A 20,069-nucleotide genomic window follows, 5' to 3' on the forward strand; every position below is an offset into this window, starting at 1 on the left:
ATGGTCCTAACCTTCAAATCTCCCTCATTTATCTGTAAGTCACCATTATACAGAGCTGTCAACCTCCAGCTGCAAGACTGAAAGCAGCCACATTTGGGGTGTTTGACCAAGAAAATTAAAGTCGTTTAACCTCTTCGTGGCTGGAGGCAGCGGAGGGTTTGACAGCAGGAACGTATTTGATCAGCGAGCCCCTGTCAGTGTGTATGGATGACTTCTAATTAGTAGGAGCTGGCTGCTGGACACGTTCCCGCGCTGGGCGTTTGGGGAATAGCATAAAACAATTGAGCACGTAACCTGGAACATCATAATTATAACGGATATGTCTCTGGGGATTGGATTCTACTAATGCAACACAAATAATTGCAATCAGAACATAAAGGCTCCTTATTGGTAATATACAATAATGGTTCTCAACAGGCCCCGACCACATCTCATCTAAACACCCAGATGTTTAGCAAATATACCCCTATAAATCCAGTTTACTGAATTGCCCATTACATGTGACACAGCAGTACAATACTGCCCCCGCTGGTAGCCGAGGGTCACACACACACAGAACAGAGCTAGCATCTCATGCACTTGGCTGCCTGTAGAAGACTCTCTCATCTGCGCTGCCCCCTGCTGGTGCTGGCACTCAGGCTGCAGGGGACTGTGACAGCATTATAATGCGCTCCTATAGATTCCAACATAATAACCCATCTCCGGCAGGAGTGTCAGAGGAATACCACTCATGGTACAGGAGCACTGAAGCACGTCATTGAGAATAAAGGTGGATTCCCCGCAGGCGGGGGGCACTTGGTGGCTCTGGGCATACAGTCTGCGGCACGTCCCTGCTTATTGTGATACTCAGAGAGCCGGCAGATACTGTGATCCGCTGGGAATACAGACGCTGAGCGATAATGGAAAGGCGTACGACGGAGTTCTGCTGGCAGCGGGAAAATCGTTATTTCCCCGTACAATGCCTGATACAGAGTGATGGGTGTAACGGAGCCAGGGCTCACAGTGGTCCTGGAGAGGTGGGCGGAACTCATTTCCCCAAAACATGACCCCCCACCCATTAGGCAGAGCCCGGTCCAGTTCCAGGATTTTTCGAGACCCAATGCAAACTAGACAGTGGTCTCACATGGTTGGAGCGTGGTTACACAATAGTACCCACATAATAGCACAATCATATTCGCATGTAGGGCCCCTGATTCATATGACACTGTATAGTATTGCCCCTTATTCACTTAATGACAGGAAGTAGTGCTCCTTATTCATGTTACACTACACAGTATACTCCTTATACATATATGCCACACTGTAATGTCACTTATACACAATGGGGGTTATTCTGTTTGGTACGGTGGGACCGTATACGGGCGGATCGGGTTTTTTTTTCATCTGCGCATGCGTATCTTTCGCAATGCACATGTGCGGTGACCGCACACCGCTCACGGACGGGTCTCTCCGTGCGAAAAAACCTGTCCGCAAGAACACGGTCATTGTGGGCGGCATGTGGGCGTTTTTATGGGAACGGCCGGAATAATGAGGAAAACTGGGCGTACACGGGGGTGTGCACACAAAATGCATGGTGCCACAACCGCCTCGATCGGCGAACGCACCGTGCATTTTGGACCAAAAACAGGCGGACGCCAAAGATAGCTCCAGCCTACCCCTAGAGATACTGCATGAGAGCGGACGCCTGGGTCTGCTAATTAACGCTGATTACTACACCTGAATGTAATAAGCAATGCTGCAGCCTATTAAGTGAAAACCATTATTTCACTACCTGCAAGCCACACACAGCCCTCAAACACATTGGAAGCTTATCTTTCTACACTTCTCTACATGTAAAGGTTGGTTTAATTTTAGGTAATATTCATTCTAAGACCTGCTTATATATGTCAAGGTAGTTATTTTATAACCATCTACACCCATTCAGAAAGTGTTTTGGTATACTTTAAAAAGCAGGACACTCAATTCACAGGAGTCGACATGTGTCAACTTTTTCACTGTAACACAAACATACCCGTTTTTTCTTAGAAAAATACACATAAACCACTTCGAAGAGCAACAAGGATGTTTTTGGACTCAATTTCTACTTGCACTGTGGCGTACGCCCAGATATACGAAAGGTGTCGGTGTGAAAACGGACAACATCCGACCGTACACGGTGGCGTATGCTCAAGTGTACGCCACTCACCATTGTCGGTGTCTGCGACCATCCGTGTGAGGCTGTTCTGTGGGGGGACTTTCGCTCACCGCGAGCGTACGGGAAACGCACGGTGAGACGGACCGTACGTACGCTTCACCGACCTAACCAGAATAAGGCCCAATGTCCACAGTAGTAGTGCCGCTTATACACATAATGCCCACAGCAGTAGTGCTACTTATACACATAGCAGCTCCATTCCCTGTGTCTCTCTAGCAGCATCCCCACCTTTATATGTCCCTCCAGCCCCCTCTCATCTTATCTTCATGACATCACATACACCATGATGGATAAGGAAGCCCCTGGAACAGGCTTTTCTGTTTGAATTACTGTGCACGGTGGGGCAGTTTTTATCAACGATATTGGGATGGGGTTACTCAGCAATGTATCCATCTTTGCGGACGATACAAAACTGAGCAGAGTTATTAAATCATCAGAAGATGTCACCATGCTTCAAAATGATCCTGACAATCTAGATGAGTGGGCAAAAAAGTGGAAGATGAGGTTCAATGTAGATAAATGTAAGGTTATGCAAATTGGGAGACATAACCAGTGTGCTAGTTATAACCTAGGCGGGGATGAATTGGGTAATTCAGTACTTGAAAGGGATCTAGGAGTCCAAATAGACAACAAACTGGGGTGTAGTGCTCAATGTAATATAGCAACAAAAAAAAAACATGCAAAAGTTGCAACTTTAAACAAAAATGGAGTCACATAGCGCGATTCACAGAATATTGCGCCATTGAGGCCACGTCACAGCAGAAAAGGACGGGATGTGAGAAGGTTGTCTACTCTTTTGTGAGCGCCACCCAAAACGCGTGCTTCCTGGGCACTGTGCGAGAGTAGGAGAGTATGGCTCACGGAGAGATAGCCTGCAGACATTCGGGGAAATAACTTACGCACTTGTATTTTCTAGGATTCGTTCAATGCGCTCTTTGTAATTACTTTAAGCTTTTAGGCAGAAATTAGCAAAGCAATTAAAGGGCTTTCTTAGCCCCCGAGAGGTGTGTGCGGCTGACATTTAACGATCCCTGCGTGACACGAAGGTCACATTGTAGCTCTCACCACTTCATAACGCCGAAACGAACCCGCAAAACAAAGTTCGGGTTAATTAACGCCACAATGGACTGCAATTACCGAGGCCAGTGACTTTTTACAATGGCGGTGTATAGAGTCAAAATGGCTGCCCACTGTGTAACATTGCACCGGATGAAAGGAAAGTCGCGGGGCAGGACCTGCGCCTACTTACACGCAACACTTGATCAAAACGTGTTTTTATACTTCAGATAATATGGATCAATTCACATTTGGCAGATTTCGCTTTTTGTGTGTAAGAATTCAATGCTACGGCTGACGTCTGTGAGGGGTTCTCAGGGAGGTAAAGAAAATAACTTTACGCCGTACTTGAATGCCTTTGGAAAAGCATTTTGGGGATCTCAGTCTGAAAGACGCGTCAGAAAACTGTGCCCAAAAAGTTATATAAATGGCCATATATTAAATACTGGGATAGAGGTATAGCCCCAATTAATCTCTGGTAGACATAGCCCCCTATATCCTTGATGGCTAACCTTGACACTCCAGCTGTTGTTGAACTACACATCCCAGCATGCTCTGCACCAGATTTAGCATGGCCAAAATAGCAAAACTAAAGCAGAGCATGCTGGGATGTGTAGTTTAAAAACATCTTGAGTGTCAAGGTTAGCCATCAAGTCCCTATACAGTAGCTCTTCCACAGGTTCATGCAATTTGGGACACGAATCACCTGTAATCCTTGGGTACACAGCCCCCTATGTCCACCATCAGTGTGCTGGAGAGTGGGGGCCATTTTCTTGTAGACCATCTCTGGTGAGCACATGCATTGTTTTATCCAAACAACTCAACATATGGGAAAATTTACTAAGGCGGGAGTTCTGTTTCATTTCGGGATGTGGCTATGGGCAACCAATCAGAAACTATTATCTCCTAGAAAGTGCTAAATAAATTAGAAGTGGCTTCTGATTGGTTGCCATTGGATCCCATGTGAAATAGATCTCCCATCTTAGTAAATATCCCCAATAGAAATAGAGCAGAGGGCGTACTTACCTTCATATCCCTTTAGATTGTAAGCTTTTTGGGCCAGAACTATAATTTCCTCATTCTTCTTGCCCTATGGCTTTCATTCCCGGTGGAAGCTCCTATCCGCGTTCTGTCTCCGAGACTATATGACGGGTTACGCTCAACTTTCTATTCCTTATTATTAAGTTCAGAGTGAATGTGGAACAGATCATTCTACCCCTCATTAATTCTGATGCACTGAGCTCTTATTAATTACATTATATCTCTTATTACTTATATAGAGTGTAGAATGGAAACACGGAACTTACTTTGGATGTAATAAGTCTGCACGATAATGAAAAGACGTGGCGTGGAACATCAAAGAGGGGGATGCTTCCCCTGCCTGAGCACAGATAGAACACCTTATGCAGTATGTGGCCAGGGCCGGATTAAGAGGGGCTCAGGCGATCAGTACCTCTGGGCCCCATTCTATCTAGGGGCCTTTTTTTTTAAGCAAAAGAGTTGTGCATGGGAGCGGGGTAGTGCTGCAGCTTCACCTATCTGCCAATGTGACAATGATTAATGGTGCTGAGGATCTGGAGCCAAGGCACACTGACTGCACAAGTGTGCAGTGCATTACTGGGAGCTGACGAAGTCCCATGAGACTTTGCACAAGAGGTCAGAGGCTAAGAGGCTTGTGCTGAGCTCTGCTTGGTGGAGCTCATCACATGCTTCTCAGGTTCATGGAGGACAGCATCAGCAGCAGCCTCGTCATGGGAGGGTTTTTAATCAGAGGCAGTGCTGAGCCTGTCAGTGCTTCTACAGAGTAAGGTAGAAGGACACAACAGGCTTCTCATGTGGTATTATATATATTGGATGTGTTGGTCTTGATAAAGGAGTGATATCCGAAACGTCGGCTATTTGACACCTAGTCCCACTGTGTGGCGTGTTATTTATAAATCCGAGTGAGTGCTGCTGTGTACCCCTGCCTACATTACCCTTTGGGCAGCACCCCGGTCCATTATTGTTTGAGTCCTGGAGTGCCTTACCTTGCTGTACTATATATATATATATATATATATATATATATATTTTTTTTTTTTTAACATTTTATTTATGTTTATATTAACCCCCCCCCCTGCAGTTAACCATTGACCAAGTTTATACTGACTGTGTTTTGACCGTGTAATATTCTCCCGTGCAGTTTGCGGCCAGTACTGACAAGTGGGAGGGGGGCCCCCCTGTCTAAAGTGACCCAGGCCCCCCGAAGGCTTAATTCGGCCCTGTATGTAGCACTGTACTCCCCTATGTTCTATATTCTTCTGCAGCGTATGTAAATAACCTGCGTGCAGCTACTGGACAAACTAGGGGCTTATTAATGGGCTTATTGGCGTGTTGCTTAATACGAGCCTCATCAATTCGTCCATATCCCAGATCCAACAATTTATGATACTGTAGCAAAAAGCCCAATTTGCAATTGAAATTAACCACCCACTTCAATAACCCCAACGCTCAAAGATGCGGCAATCCTGTTTCAGGCAACAGAACAAATTTTGGGACTCACTAAATGGGCACCTCAATGGGGGAGGGTAAGGATGTCTCTGAAATCTTAGCACGCCATGAAGTAGGTTGCAGCGGTCTGTTCGGGCAGGCCTCAGGGTAATTGCAAAGTAATTTACTGTTGGTTGTATAGTGTGCTATATACAGTATAAGAGAATCACATTATAGTATATGACTTTATGATCAGTTATATCTGTCAGGATAATTTGGCGGGAAATGTAGCAGTGATGAACGGCCAGTCCGTCAGAGATGAGAGAAAGTCCCTGATTGGCCGGTCGACTATTAAGCCGGTTGGAGGGCAAAACCGCAGGCGGCACGTGTCGGCGACAATGCGGCCAGGAGAATAACAAGCATTTTTATCCTCTTAATTGAATTGTCTGCAGCTTCGGGCAACAGCTGTAGCATATTAAGCAGGTTTTATGCAAATAACGAGGCCACGAACGGGAATGTCTGATTGGCTCGTTTGCATATTTTGACTCTGTCCAGAGATGACCTTTACAATGTGTACTTCCTGACAGATGTGACAGCAGGGACTGTGGGACTCAACCTAATATTTTGTGAAGTCAGAAGTGAAGTGAAGAAGAATAAGGTTCTGCGTATTCCGCTGTCGTAATAAAATAATTATGTCAGTGCCAGATCAAAGTCGTTAAATCATTGATGACCTTATGTGATTTGGATTCTTTAATTCACAGATATTAAACTAATGTAACTGATCTCAAGTCGTTTCTCTTCCAAACACCGGGCCCTGTCTGCTGTACGTACACGCTCTGCCCCCACAGTGACGCTACATCCCGGGTATGTCTGCTGTACGTACATGCTCTGCCCCCACAGTGACGCTACATCCCGGGCCCTGTCTGCTGTACGTACACACTCTGCCCTCACAGTGACGCTACATCCAGGGTATGTCTGCTGTACGTACATGCTCTGCCCTCACAGTGACGCTACATCCCGGGTATGTCTGCTGTACGTACACACTCTGCCCTCACAGTGACGCTACATCCCGGGTATGTCTGCTGTACGTACACACTCTGCCCTCACAGTGACGCTACATCCCGGGTATGTCTGCTGTACGTACACACTCTGCCCTCACAGTGACCCTACATCCAGGGTATGTCTGCTGTACGTACACACTCTGCCCTTACAGTGACACTACATCCCAGGTATGTCTGCTGGACGTACACACTCTGCCCTCACAGTGACGCTACATCCCAGGTATGTCTGCTGTACGTACATGCTCTGCCCCCACAGTGACGCTACATCCAGGGTATGTCTGCTGTACGTACATGCTCTGCCCCCACAGTGACGCTACATCCAGGGTATGTCTGCTGTACGTACACACTCTGCCCTCACAGTGACGCTACATCCCAGGTATCTCTGCTGTACGTACACACTCTGCCCTCACAGTGACGCTACATCCGGGGTATGTCTGCTGTACGTACACACTCTGCCCTCACAGTGACGCTACATCCCGGGTATGTCTGCTGTACGTACACACTCTGCCCCCACAGTGACGCTACATCCCGGGTATGTCTGCTGTACGTACACACTCTGCCCCCACAGTGACGCTACATCCCGGGTATGTCTGCTGTACGTACACACTCTGCCCCCACAGTGACGCTACATCCCGGGTATGTCTGCTGTACGTACACACTCTGCCCTCACAGTGACGCTACATCCCGGGTATGTCTGCTGTACGTACACACTCTGCCCTCACAGTGACGCTACATCCCGGGTATGTCTGCTGTACGTACACACTCTGCCCTCACAGTGACGCTACATCCCGGGTATGTCTGCTGTATGTATACACTCTGCCCTCACAGTGACACTACATCCCGGGTATGTCTGCTGTACGTACACACTCTGCCCTCACAGTGACCCTACATCCAGGGTATGTCTGCTGTACGTACACACTCTGCCCTTACAGTGACACTACATCCCAGGTATGTCTGCTGGACGTACACACTCTGCCCTCACAGTGACGCTACATCCAGGGTATGTCTGCTGTACGTACACACTCTGCCCTCACAGTGACGCTACAGCCCGGGTATGTCTGCTGTACGTACACACTCTGCCCTCACAGTGATGCTACATCCCGGGTATGTCTGCTGTACGTACATGCTCTTCCCCCACAGTGACGCTACATCCAGGGTATGTCTGCTGTACGTACACACTCTGCCCTCACAGTGACACTACATCCCGGGTATGTCTGCTGTACGTACATGCTCTGCCCCCACAGTGACGCTACATCCAGGGTATGTCTGCTGTACGTACACACTCTGCCCTCACAGTGACGCTACATCCCAGGTATCTCTGCTGTACGTACACACTCTGCCCTCACAGTGACGCTACATCCGGGGTATGTCTGCTGTACGTACACACTCTGCCCTCACAGTGACGCTACATCCCGGGTATGTCTGCTGTACGTACACACTCTGCCCCCACAGTGACGCTACATCCCGGGTATGTCTGCTGTACGTACACACTCTGCCCCCACAGTGACGCTACATCCCGGGTATGTCTGCTGTACGTACACACTCTGCCCCCACAGTGACGCTACATCCCGGGTATGTCTGCTGTACGTACACACTCTGCCCTCACAGTGACGCTACATCCCGGGTATGTCTGCTGTACGTACACACTCTGCCCTCACAGTGACGCTACATCCCGGGTATGTCTGCTGTACGTACACACTCTGCCCCCACAGTGACGCTACATCCAGGGTATGTCTGCTGTACGTACATTCTCCGCCCTCACAGTGACGCTACATCCCGGGTATGTATGCTGAACGTACACACTCTGCCCTCACAGTGACGCTACATCCCGGGTATGTCGGCTGTACGTACACACTCTGCCCTCACTGTGACGCTACATTCCAGGTATGTCTGCTGTACGTATACGCTCTGCCCCCACAGTGACGCTACATCCAGGGTATGTCTGCTGTACGTACACGCTCTGCCCCCACAGTGACGCTATATCCAGGGTATGTCTGCCATACGTACACACTCTGCCCTCACAGTAACGCTACATCCTGGGCCCTGTCTGCTGTACGTACACACTCTGCCCTTACAGTGACTCTACATCCCGGGTATGTCTGCTGTACGTACACACTCTGCCCTCACAGTGACGCTACATCCCAGGTATCTCTGCTGTACGTACACACTGCCCTCACAGTGACACTACATCCCAGGGATGTTTGCTGTACGTACACACTCTGCACTTACAGTGATGCTACATCCCGGGTATCTCTGCTGTATGTACACACTCTGCCCTCACAGTGACGCTACATCCCGGGCCCTGTCTGCTGTACGTACACACTCTTCCCTTACAGTGACGCTACATCCCAGGTATCTCTGCTGTACGTACACACTCTGCCCTTACAGTGACGGTACATCCCAGGTATGTTTGCTGTACGTACACACTCTGCCCTCACAGTGACGCTACATCCCAGGTATTTCTGCTGTACGTACACACTCTGCCCTCACAGTGACGCTACATCCCAGGTATCTCTGCTGTACGTACACCCTGCCCTCACAGTGACACTACATCCCAGGTATGTTTGCTGTATGTACACACTCTTCCCTCACAGTGACACTACATCCCAGGTATGTCTGCTGTACGTACACACTCTGCCCTTACAGTGACGGTACATCCCAGGTATCTCTGCTGTACGTACACACTCTGCCCTCACAGTGAGGCTACATCCCAGGTATGTCTGCTGTACGTACACACTCTTCCCTTACAGTGACGCTACATCCCAGGTATGTCTGCTGTACGTACACACTCTTCCCTTACAGTGCTGTACATACACATGCAATCTGTGGCTGCTTGTCACATTCATACCTCACCTTCAGATCGGAGACGTCTCGGTAGCATTTCTCGGAGCGGGTGTGATCTGACAGCTGCACGTTCCAAAAACAGGGGAGCTGATGCACCAGGAAGGGATTCTGCTTGATGACAGCATTGAAGATGTCCTGGGGAGAGACAGACAGCTCAGCATCCCGCACGCACCGGGAGAGGAAACACACCTGCAAAATGTCTTTTTCCGTGCCGTCAGAATGAAGGAAATTGTAAGCTATCTGCTCATGTACAGAGTGGCGGCCCAGGGGGATTACACCGCGCGCTGCTCAGCTTCACCAAGGCCCAGAAGGAGACGACACAAACAGACCAGACATAACCGGGACAGACATTGTCTGTGCAGACAGCAAGCCGGCAGGGCCGATTCAGCTGCGCGCATGGGACGCATCTCTCCCAGGGTAGGCCCAAATTTGTGGTCAAATAGCAAAAAAAAAAAAGAGGGGGGGGGGGGGGGGTGGGGAGCTCAACAAAGTAGCGATAGACATCAATACAGCACAGAGGGGAGATCGCCCGTAGCGGTCATCTCAATACAATCACATAGATGTTGTCGCAGGGCGCCGTCGGGTTCGGAGCAGTGACTTTCACCCAAGGATATTTACATCGATCTCCCTTTAAAGCTTTCGGCTAATTTGAAAACTTTTTTTCCGGACTGACGCGTCTTACAAACTCCTCGCCGTCTCTGACATAACAAAGGTCTTTCAGTCCGCAGAACCTAGTCTACGGCGATCAATAATCAGCGTGGGTTCTCTGAATGCGAGCTGAAGGCTCGGTGGGGGACATATCAGCGGGGCGGCTGGAACTTAAGCAGGTAACTGGCAGCGACTGAGAAACTTACAAGGCACGTTCATCAGCAGGCCTGAATGCTGACAAACATGTCGTCGCACGGTAAGTCTCAGCCATGGCGCAATGTTACAACAGACGTTCTCGGTCCGCAGTGCGTGCGTCAACCGGCTAATCAAACAAATCATGCATCTGCTTATCATCCAGTCCCCACGGTGATATTTTATTAGAAATTGCGCCAATAATTGATTTGCTGTGGCGGCGTCCTCGCCTGATGACCTGCTAGCGAACTCGGCTGCGGCCTGCGGTGAGGAAATGCTGACGCACAGCAGCGCCGGCGCTTATTGCTGACTCCAATGTGCTCACAATTCAGTATTTAAAATTTGTTTGCATTAAATATTAACTTGCTGTAACTGGGTTATGGTTACTAAAGGAGATGCTTCTCGCAGGGAGGTACCGGGGAGATGAGGTCAGAGGCACCGTGGGAGCTGCCTCCTCTCCCCGCTACGCCGCATGTGAGCGCTACACAATGCTGCGTGGCCTCACCTGATCCGCCAGGGAGGTAGACAGCATGCTCATCAGCTCCCGCTCCGCAGTGAGGCGCCACATCTGCTCCCACTTCATCTTGCGCAGCTTGTCCAGGAGTAAAAGAATCACCCCTGGAAGAAAGAGAAAAGCAGAGTTAGAGGGGGGGGGGGGGGGTTACACACACCGGGTATTGTGGAGGGGCAAAATTACGTGATTTACCCAGAAACCTCACACATGCGCACGCACACCTGCGTCACCGATAGAAAACGTTCCTGTATATTTATTGTCAGATACAAACGGCTGTCGACATTCTAATGTCCAGATTAAGAATGTCGACACTGTGCATATCTCTCTGTCCGACATCACACACTCTGCCCCCATAGTTGACATGCCGCAGTCGTTTGGGGGTGGCGGTGGGCCATTTCAAGAGGGGGTGTGTCACCCCTCATTTATATGTGTCCGATGCTGAGTCTTCGCACACTTGGATCGACAAGGCTGGCTGGGGTCACTGTTTTTTCTTCAGCTGCGTCCTGCGGCTGCTACTTTTTGACCAGTCGACATTTTAAACGTCGGCATTTTGACCATGTTGGCATTTCAAATGTCGTCATGTTGACCATGCCGGTATTTTGACCATCAGGGGATCCTGTGGGTCTGATAAGCGGAGTGAGCACCCTCCCGACCAGGTGGTGCGCTGAGTTGAATAAGCCCCGTTTAACGTACAGAATCAGGCGAGGTTTAACATCTGCATGTGGCAGCGGCGTATAGCCAGCATATGTTGCGCCCGTGTATAGATTCCGTTCTGAGTCTGTTCTTTCCAATAAACTCTGCTAGAGCCGCTGAACCTATTACAAGTGTCATTATTATGCGTGAGCCGCTGTGACAGGCCGCACGTCCCAGCTGCAGACAGACTCTCGCTCAATATCTGCCTCCATTACCAATCTTTAACCTAATCACTGCCAGAGGCTTCTCCGTGCAATTACAGATAATACAGCCTTTAATACAAGTGCCAATTGCAGCTTAAATAATTATATCCATCTACATGTTTACAGATGGAGCCAGCCGCGTCTATCGTCCGCCACGTCGCAGGTGTGACATGTGCGGTGAAATGTGCACACCCGCCGTCATACGCATACAATGAAGTTGGGTGACTCATTGAAATTGCGCACATCGACATCCGTTGCACTGATACTCATGACGACTGTCTGCTGCTTCTGATTGGCTGCCCATGTCCTCGCCCCTCCCGCTGGCTTTATTCAAAGCATTAATTCAGGTTACTATTTTATATGCAAATGTTGCATAGAATTCACATGACTTAATTGGTATTTGTACTCTGACGGCTGTAATTGACTTTTAAAGACAGCGGATGCTTGAATAAAATTATATTTTAAATGGCAAATGCGACTTTCACATTTATGAGTAACCCCGTCAATACTCTATCCTCTGAGGTATAGGATAATACAGATGAATGCAATTTTGCTGAAAACCCGAAAACACCAGAACTTTGAGGTTCCAAGCAGAACGTATCTTGTACCTCCAGAGGAGCGCCAGAATACTGATATATATACCTCCAGAGGAGCACCAGAGTACAGATATAACCCTCCAGAGGAGCGCAAGAGTATTGATATATATATATACCTCCAGAGGAGCGCAAGAGTACAGATATATACCTCCAGAGGAGCGCCAAAGTACTGATATATATCTCAACAGAGGAGCACCAGAGTACTGATATATACCTCCAGAGGAGGGCCAGAATACTGATATATATACCTCCAGAGGAGCACCAGAGTACAGATATAACCCTCCAGAGGAGCGCAAGAGTATTGATATATATATATACCTCCAGAGGAGCGCAAGAGTACAGATATATACCTCCAGAGGAGCACCAGAGTACAGATTTAACCCTCCAGAGGAGCGCAAGAGTATTGATATATATATATACCTCCAGAGGAGCGCAAGAGTACAGATATATACCTCCAGAGGAGCACCAGAGTACAGATATAACCCTCCAGAGGAGCGCAAGAGTATTGATATATATATACCTCCAGAGGAGCGCAAGAGTACAGATATATACCTCCAGAGGAGCGCCAGAGTACTGATATATACCTCCAGAGGAGCTCCAGAATACTAAAATATATACCTCCAGAGGAGCACCAGAGTACAGATATAACCTCCAGAGGAGCGCAAGAGTATTTATATATATATTCCTCCAGAGGAGCGCAAGAGTACAGATATATACCTCCAGAGGAGCGCCAAAGTACTGATATATATCTCAACAGAGAAGCGCCAGAGTACAGATATATATACCTCCAGAGGAGCGCCAGAGTACTGATATATACCTCCAGAGGAGGGCCAGAGTACTGATATATACCTCCAGAATAGCACCAGAGTACTGATATATACCTCCAGAGGAGCGCCAGAGTACTGATATACTATATACCTCCAGAGGAGCACCAGAGTACTGATATATACCTCCAGAGGAGTGCCAGAGTACTGATATATACCTCCAGAGGAGCGCCAGAGTACTGATATATACCTCCAGAGGAGTGGCAGAGTACTGATATATACCTCCAGAGGAGCGGCAGAGTACTGATATATATATATATATATATATATATATATATATATATAGCTCCAGAGGAGCGCTAGAGTACTGATATACACCTCCAGAGGAGCGCCAGAGTACTGATATATACCTCCAGAGGAGCGCCAGAGTACTGATATATACCTCCAGAGGAGCGCCAGAGTACTGATATATACCTCCAGAGGAGCGTCAGAGTACTGATATATACCTCCAGAGGAGCGCCAGAGTACTGATATATACCTCCAGAGGAGCGCCAGAGTACTGATATATACCTCCAGAGGAGCGCCAGAGTACTGATATATACCTCCAGAGGAGCGCCAGAGTACTGATATATACCTCCAGAGGAGCGCCAGAGTACTGATATATATATATATATATATATATATATATATATATATATATATATATATATATATGTAGCTCCAGAGGAGCCAGATATATACCTCGAGGGATATTACAAGTGAGATACATAGAGTATATCTCAGCCGTAGCCTTTTATTTATTTTTGGGGTGACCATCTCCGATCATTCCCCGGGATCTCTGATTCCTGTAGTTCCACAACGGCTTGTGCAGCCGCCGGTTTCCTAGCTTTCATTTATATGTCAGTAAATCAGCCTGACACAGACCCACATCAGCGCCTCCCGCTATAATAACGAGCATTGTAAAACACAGGCTTTGTTATAGAACAATTCCCCTAAGTGGCTGCACGTCCTCCTATTTCTTACGTATTGTACAAGTAAAATGCATTAATATTATATATGTATAAGGCGCCAGCGTGTCCCAGAGTCACCGGCTGCCGTATAGCTGCCAGTCTGCATCCAGCACTCTGTACTTTCCTGCTGAAGGTCACAACGGGGCAGGGGCACCGCGGTGCCAGCTCAACACACACAGAAAGTCTCAGCTGTTGAAAGAGAGCAGATGGCGCGAATGTTCAGCTGAGTTTTAAATACAATGCACCGGGGGCATTGTGCTCTCTCACTGTGAAATTCACCCTCATTCACAGAGGAATGGATGGGGAGGAGGAGTAGCAGGAACCAGGAGACTCGCCAAATCCTATGAGGGAGAGAGGTCGGCTTAGAGCCGGCAGCCACTTACTGCAGCCAGGATCCTCTGGACAAGATATGGGCATGACGCTCTAGGTCGACCGTCATTAAGTCGACAGGGTCCAAAGGACGACAGTGAAAAGATCAACAGGGTCAGAAGGTTGACAGTCAAAAGGTCGACATGCAAAGCACCTATGTCGACATAGACGACCAGAAACATGAAAAATTGCATGTCGACATTTTATACTATACTGATCTCCTCACTATCTATCTATCTATCAATCATACCACAGGTTCTCAAACTCAGTCCTCAGTACCCCACACAGTGCATGTTTTGCCGGTCTCCTCACAGAATCGCAAGTGATATAATTAGCTCCACCTGTGGGTCTTTTAAAATGTGTCAATGGGTAATCAATACACCTGTGCACCTGCTGAGTGACCTGGAAAACGTGAACTGTGTGGGGTCCTGAGGACCGAATTTAAGAGCCTTTGTATTATCCTAATAGCAGAGGGATGACGTACCAATGATATGATGCAGGGCACATCATGTACCAAATGAAAGGTCTTGGTTCATAGAGAAATAATGGCATATTATTCGGTTGTTTTGTTTAGGAGTTACGTGGCAAAATGGGCGCCTGCCATTTACAATGCATCACCATTGTGTTCTGGAAATGTGACAGTTGGTGAACTCTCACATTTCGCCTGCTGGGTGACCTGGAACATGTGACCCGCTGGGTGGTCGGGAAAATGTGACCATTATTTTCAGCCACCCAATTAGAAGGCCTTTTGTAAAATTCGACACTGAGGGGAGTTGAAACTGGGAACATCATCGGTAGTAGTGGAGTATCACGGCTCCCACGACCTTCATCGTATGATGATTGTATGCTAAAAATCGCATCGCATCGTATACGATCAAATCGCATGCGATGCGATGCGATCGCACCCGATTTTGCACTGAAATGCATCAGAATGCATTGAAATGTGTATTAAACTTGTGAAATGCCCCCAAATGCCATTTTTCATAGTGCACCACCCCCACTATCAACGTCAACCCGAAGCGTGGCGAGCGCAGCAAGCCCGCGAGGGGCGGCGGTACGCGTCCTACGACCTTTTCATACCCCCACTATCCACGTCGGCATGGAGTTGAGAATAGAAAGTGCCGAGCGCAGCGAGCCCCGCGAGGGGACGCGGATACCTTCACAGCTATACGCGTCCGCTCGCCACGCTTCGGGCTCGGTGGCACGCTGCGCTCGCCACACTTTCTATTCTCAACTCCACGCCGACGTGGATAGTGGGGGTATGAAAAGGTCGTAGGACGCGTACCGCCGCCCCTCGCGGGCTCGCTGCGATCGCCACGCTTTGGGTTGACGTTGATAGTGGGGGTGGTGCACTATGAAAAATGGCATTTGGGGGCATTTCACAAGTTTAATACACATTTCAATGCATTTTAGTGCAAAATCGGGTGCCATCGCATCGGATGCCATCGTAAAAATCGTATCGCATCGTATGCCATACGATGGGAGCCGTGATACTCCACAAGTACCACATCATCTAGTAGTTATAATTTGTATTTATTTATTAACAGTATATATATATATAGCGCACGCATATTCCACAGCACTGTAAAGAAGGCTATTTAGTCGTTAATTTCAGTCCCTGTCCCATGGAGTTTACCATCTATATTCCCAATAGGGTTATTTTTATCCCTTAATTTTTTCTTAATGGTTATGTTCACATAATTGTATTTTATTTGTTTAAAATGTACATTTTTGCTAGTAATAATATGCATGTATCATTACTCTCTGTGATTCATTGTGAATTCCCCTGCAGTTTACATCGGCAATTTACAAGCATTGGATTAACCGTCCTGAGATTAATGACGTAAAAAAAAAAACTAGCGCAATTAAATGAAATGTTAAGCAATTAATGTCAATAAAATGAAATGTCCGAATGAGAAAAAAAATAAAACATCCCGTGTTCTCGATTCCAAATGTCCATTTCCTGCCAATGATCTACTAAAATCTCTTCCTGTAAGGCGATTATGTTGCAGAATTAGGAAATCACTGTTATGGTGATGGCATTGCGGAAATCATTTGTGAAGCATCACCACTCCCGCAGCCTAACCCTATCCCCCATCACCCCTCTCGCAGCCTAACCCTATCCCCCATCACCCCTCTCGCAGCCTAACCCTATCCCCCATCACCCCTCCCGCAGCCTAACCCTATCCCCCATCACCCCTCCCGCAGCTTAACCCTATCCCCCATCACCCCTCCCGCAGCCTAACCCTCTGCCCCATCACCCCTCCCGCAGCCTAATCCTATCCCCCATCACCCCTCCCACAGCCTAACCTTATCTCCCATCACCCCTCCCGCACCCTAAGCCTATCCCCCATCACCCCTCCCGCAGCTTAACCCTATCCCCCATCACCACTCCCGCAGCCTAACCCTATCCCCCCTCCTGCAGCCTAACCCTATCCCCCATCACCCCTCCCACAGCCGAACCCTATCCCCCATCACCCCTCCCGCAGCCTAACCCTATCCCCCATCACCCCTCCCGCAGCCTAACCCTATCCCCCATCACCCCTCCCGCAGCCTAACCTTGCCAACTACATCCCAATCAAACCAGTCTTTTTCTGGTTTGCATGACTGCCATGCAGTGGAGGTGCCAGCTCTGTAATGGCGGACATCGGGCACTCTCAGTTGATGACCTTTCCACCGTATAAGCACATTTTATATAGGGACCCCATGTCAGTAAAGCATCCCCATGTACTGTGTAACTGAGATACATGGAATAGACTGTCCTAATGTGCCCTCACTATCTTTGCCTCATTAAGACCTAGCTGAGGCTCCAACAAGTAGTACTTCAGGAGATAAAAGGAAAAGTTTTTAATTAACTAACGACGTGGGCCAATGTGATGCTAGGCAATACTTTGAAGCTTTCACTTTGCCAAATCAGACTTTAAATTGTTCATGCCTCCAAAACCGTGGGATGGCCCAACGCAGGGGGATATCCACCTCGTAATCATGTACGGTGCTTCCGTGTATCTTCTACGGCATAGACAACTCTCAGGCCACCGGGAGATCCCACTGACCATGTGGAGAGAGAGATAAAGTATGAGCCAAGGGGCAGATATACTAAGCCACATTATCTCTCTCCACACTTGTGCAAACCAGACAACTGAATTCTATGTAAGAAATAGCACATTAGCCAATGAGAAGCAGACGAGCATAGAGGGGGTTTTACCGCCAAACATTTCCGAATCAGCGGGGATTCAGTAATTCCATCATCACGCAATCAGCGTTTTTATTTATTTATGTTAACATATTCCATAACCTAGTAAATGATTAGCAGACGGCTCAGGCAAATCCTGATTATTAGAACACACAACTTGTTTTGCTATGTTAATTGCAGGTAGTAATAATCTGCATTTGCCTGTTACAGCGGCACGGTGAGAAGTTGTCACACTCAAGTTGTATATTGGCATATTGATCAGAGTACCAAGCTGCAATGGGCGTGGTTGTGGCACTGCAGGGGCGTGGATACCCCCTCCCCACTGCCCGCCCCTGCAGTGCCACGCCCACACGCCATTGCAGCTTGGTACTCTGATCAATTTGCCAAGCTGCAATGGTCGTGGCCGTGGCACTGCAGGGGCGTGGCTACCCCCTCCCCACTGCCCACCCCTGCAGTCCCAGGTTCCTGTACACAGTCTCTGGCCCTTCTAATCCTTACCTGCCCCACCTCCCTTGGGATTTCTGGGTAAATCGGTTCTCCACCATAAGCAAAATGTAATATTATATATTGTATTTAATGCTGTCATTGCAGGTTAATGGTTTGATGAGACAATATAAATTTAGAAATCCCACACAGCCCTCTCCGGCATACTGAACACCACTCTAATGTTGAAATCCTTCCTGTCTTTCTTTTTAGAGGAGAAACATTGCCGGTTAAGTGGTTTTGATTTTTTTCCGAGCAGCATTATCAGGTGAGAATTAAATTAACGGCTCAGATTTGGATTCAGGGCACAAAAGTTTCAGCGAAAGGAAAACTTAATCAATGGAATCATTTATGAACATCTAGACTAGGTTATAGGATCGGGGACGAGGAACACAGCACATTCCAGATTTAGAAACACGTATTCCGAGATGGAATATAGCAGTACGGCAAAAATGGATTTTGATTGGTCGGGGACCATGCAGCAAGTAGCGCTGATTAAAGAGGGCATTTTACCCTGTGATGCCCTCTGGTATGCTCGCCAAGTTGGAGAAACAATTGAATTGACCCTGTAAAGTCACTGTACATTTCCGTTCACACACTTTTAAGAAAACCCAGGACAATAGGGATACTGGGGAGGGTTGACACGGTCCTTATAACGGTACTGCAAACTGGGACGGTTGGTCATCCTAGGCACACGGGTTCCCAAGCCAGGGGCAGTGTTGGCCAAACTGGTCCTTGAGATCTATTACCAAGAGCCACGTTTCCCAAACCACCTAGATATAGCACAGGTGCCGTCATTACTAACTGCCACATTTCCCAGACCACCTAGCTGGGGCACAGGTGCAGTCATAACTAACTGTTACATTACTCAGACCATCTAGCTGGTACACAGGTGCAGTCATTACTATATGTCACATTTCCCAGACCACCTAGCTGGTGCACAGGTGCAGTCATTACTAACTGTCACATTTCCCAGACCACCTAGCTGGTGCACAGGTACAGTCATTACTAACTGTCACATTTGCCAGACAACCTAGCTGGTGCACAGGTGCAGTCATTACTAACTGTCACATTTCCCAGACCATCTAGCTTGGGCACAGGTGCAGTCATTACTAACTGTCACATTATTCAGACCACCTAGCTGGGGCACAGATGAAGTCATTACTAACTGTCACATTTCACAGACCACCTAGCTGGTGCACAGGTGCAGTCATCACTAACTGCCACATTTCCCAGCACAGATAAAGTCATTACTACAGTAACTGCCACATTTTCAAATGTGTTCTGCATTCATTTCTAACCGACACATTCTACAGATTCACAGGTGGCCTGGAAAACATGGTTCTGTTGGTAGATCTCAAGGGCCGGTTTGGCCACCCCTGGTTTGCTAGGCCAATGGCCAAGGTGGAGACTTTGGTAATGGCCGTTGGCCACTCCTGAACCCAAGGACGCTTTCACCCACAGGGATATTATTCCTGCAATAATTGCAGTCACACTGAGGCAGGAGACCCAGGTATAAAATGACAGGACGGGAATACGAAACGCCTGCAATCATTTTCCCCACTAAACGTTACATTGGGGCCTCTCACTCATAGAGACAGAGATAATGGCAGGTAAACGCCTATCCGCTTTGTTTGCAGTTAAGAATCGCTGAGTCTCTCTGACTGCATTATGGGAAAAATCAATGAAGTTATACATATCTCAGTGCAAGCTGCAGAGGGAGAGAGATTTAATATCCCGAATAGCATCATCTTTGCCTTACGTGTCCTGCGCCGATTTC

The 20,069-nt window shown here is 47.9% G+C and overlaps 1 protein-coding gene across 3 annotated transcripts in view; it reads right to left on the bottom strand.

Moving 5' to 3' along the window:
- Window positions 1–20,069, bottom strand: part of LARGE1 (LARGE xylosyl- and glucuronyltransferase 1) — a 259,637-nt gene that overhangs the window by 13,289 nt on the left and 226,279 nt on the right. For all 3 annotated transcript variants that reach the window (XM_083181138.1, XM_083181137.1, XM_083181140.1), the window contains 2 exons: window positions 10,970–11,082; window positions 9,634–9,759 (listed from right to left, as the gene is read on the bottom strand). In XM_083181138.1, coding sequence (XP_083037264.1) covers window positions 9,634–9,759; window positions 10,970–11,082 — 239 coding nt within the window. The remainder of the gene's footprint in view (window positions 1–9,633; window positions 9,760–10,969; window positions 11,083–20,069) is intronic.

The sequence above is a fragment of the Crinia signifera genome, chromosome 4, assembly GCF_055691185.1.
Source record: "Crinia signifera chromosome 4, ASM5569118v1, whole genome shotgun sequence".
In the NCBI taxonomy this organism is placed as follows: domain Eukaryota; kingdom Metazoa; phylum Chordata; class Amphibia; order Anura; family Myobatrachidae; genus Crinia; species Crinia signifera.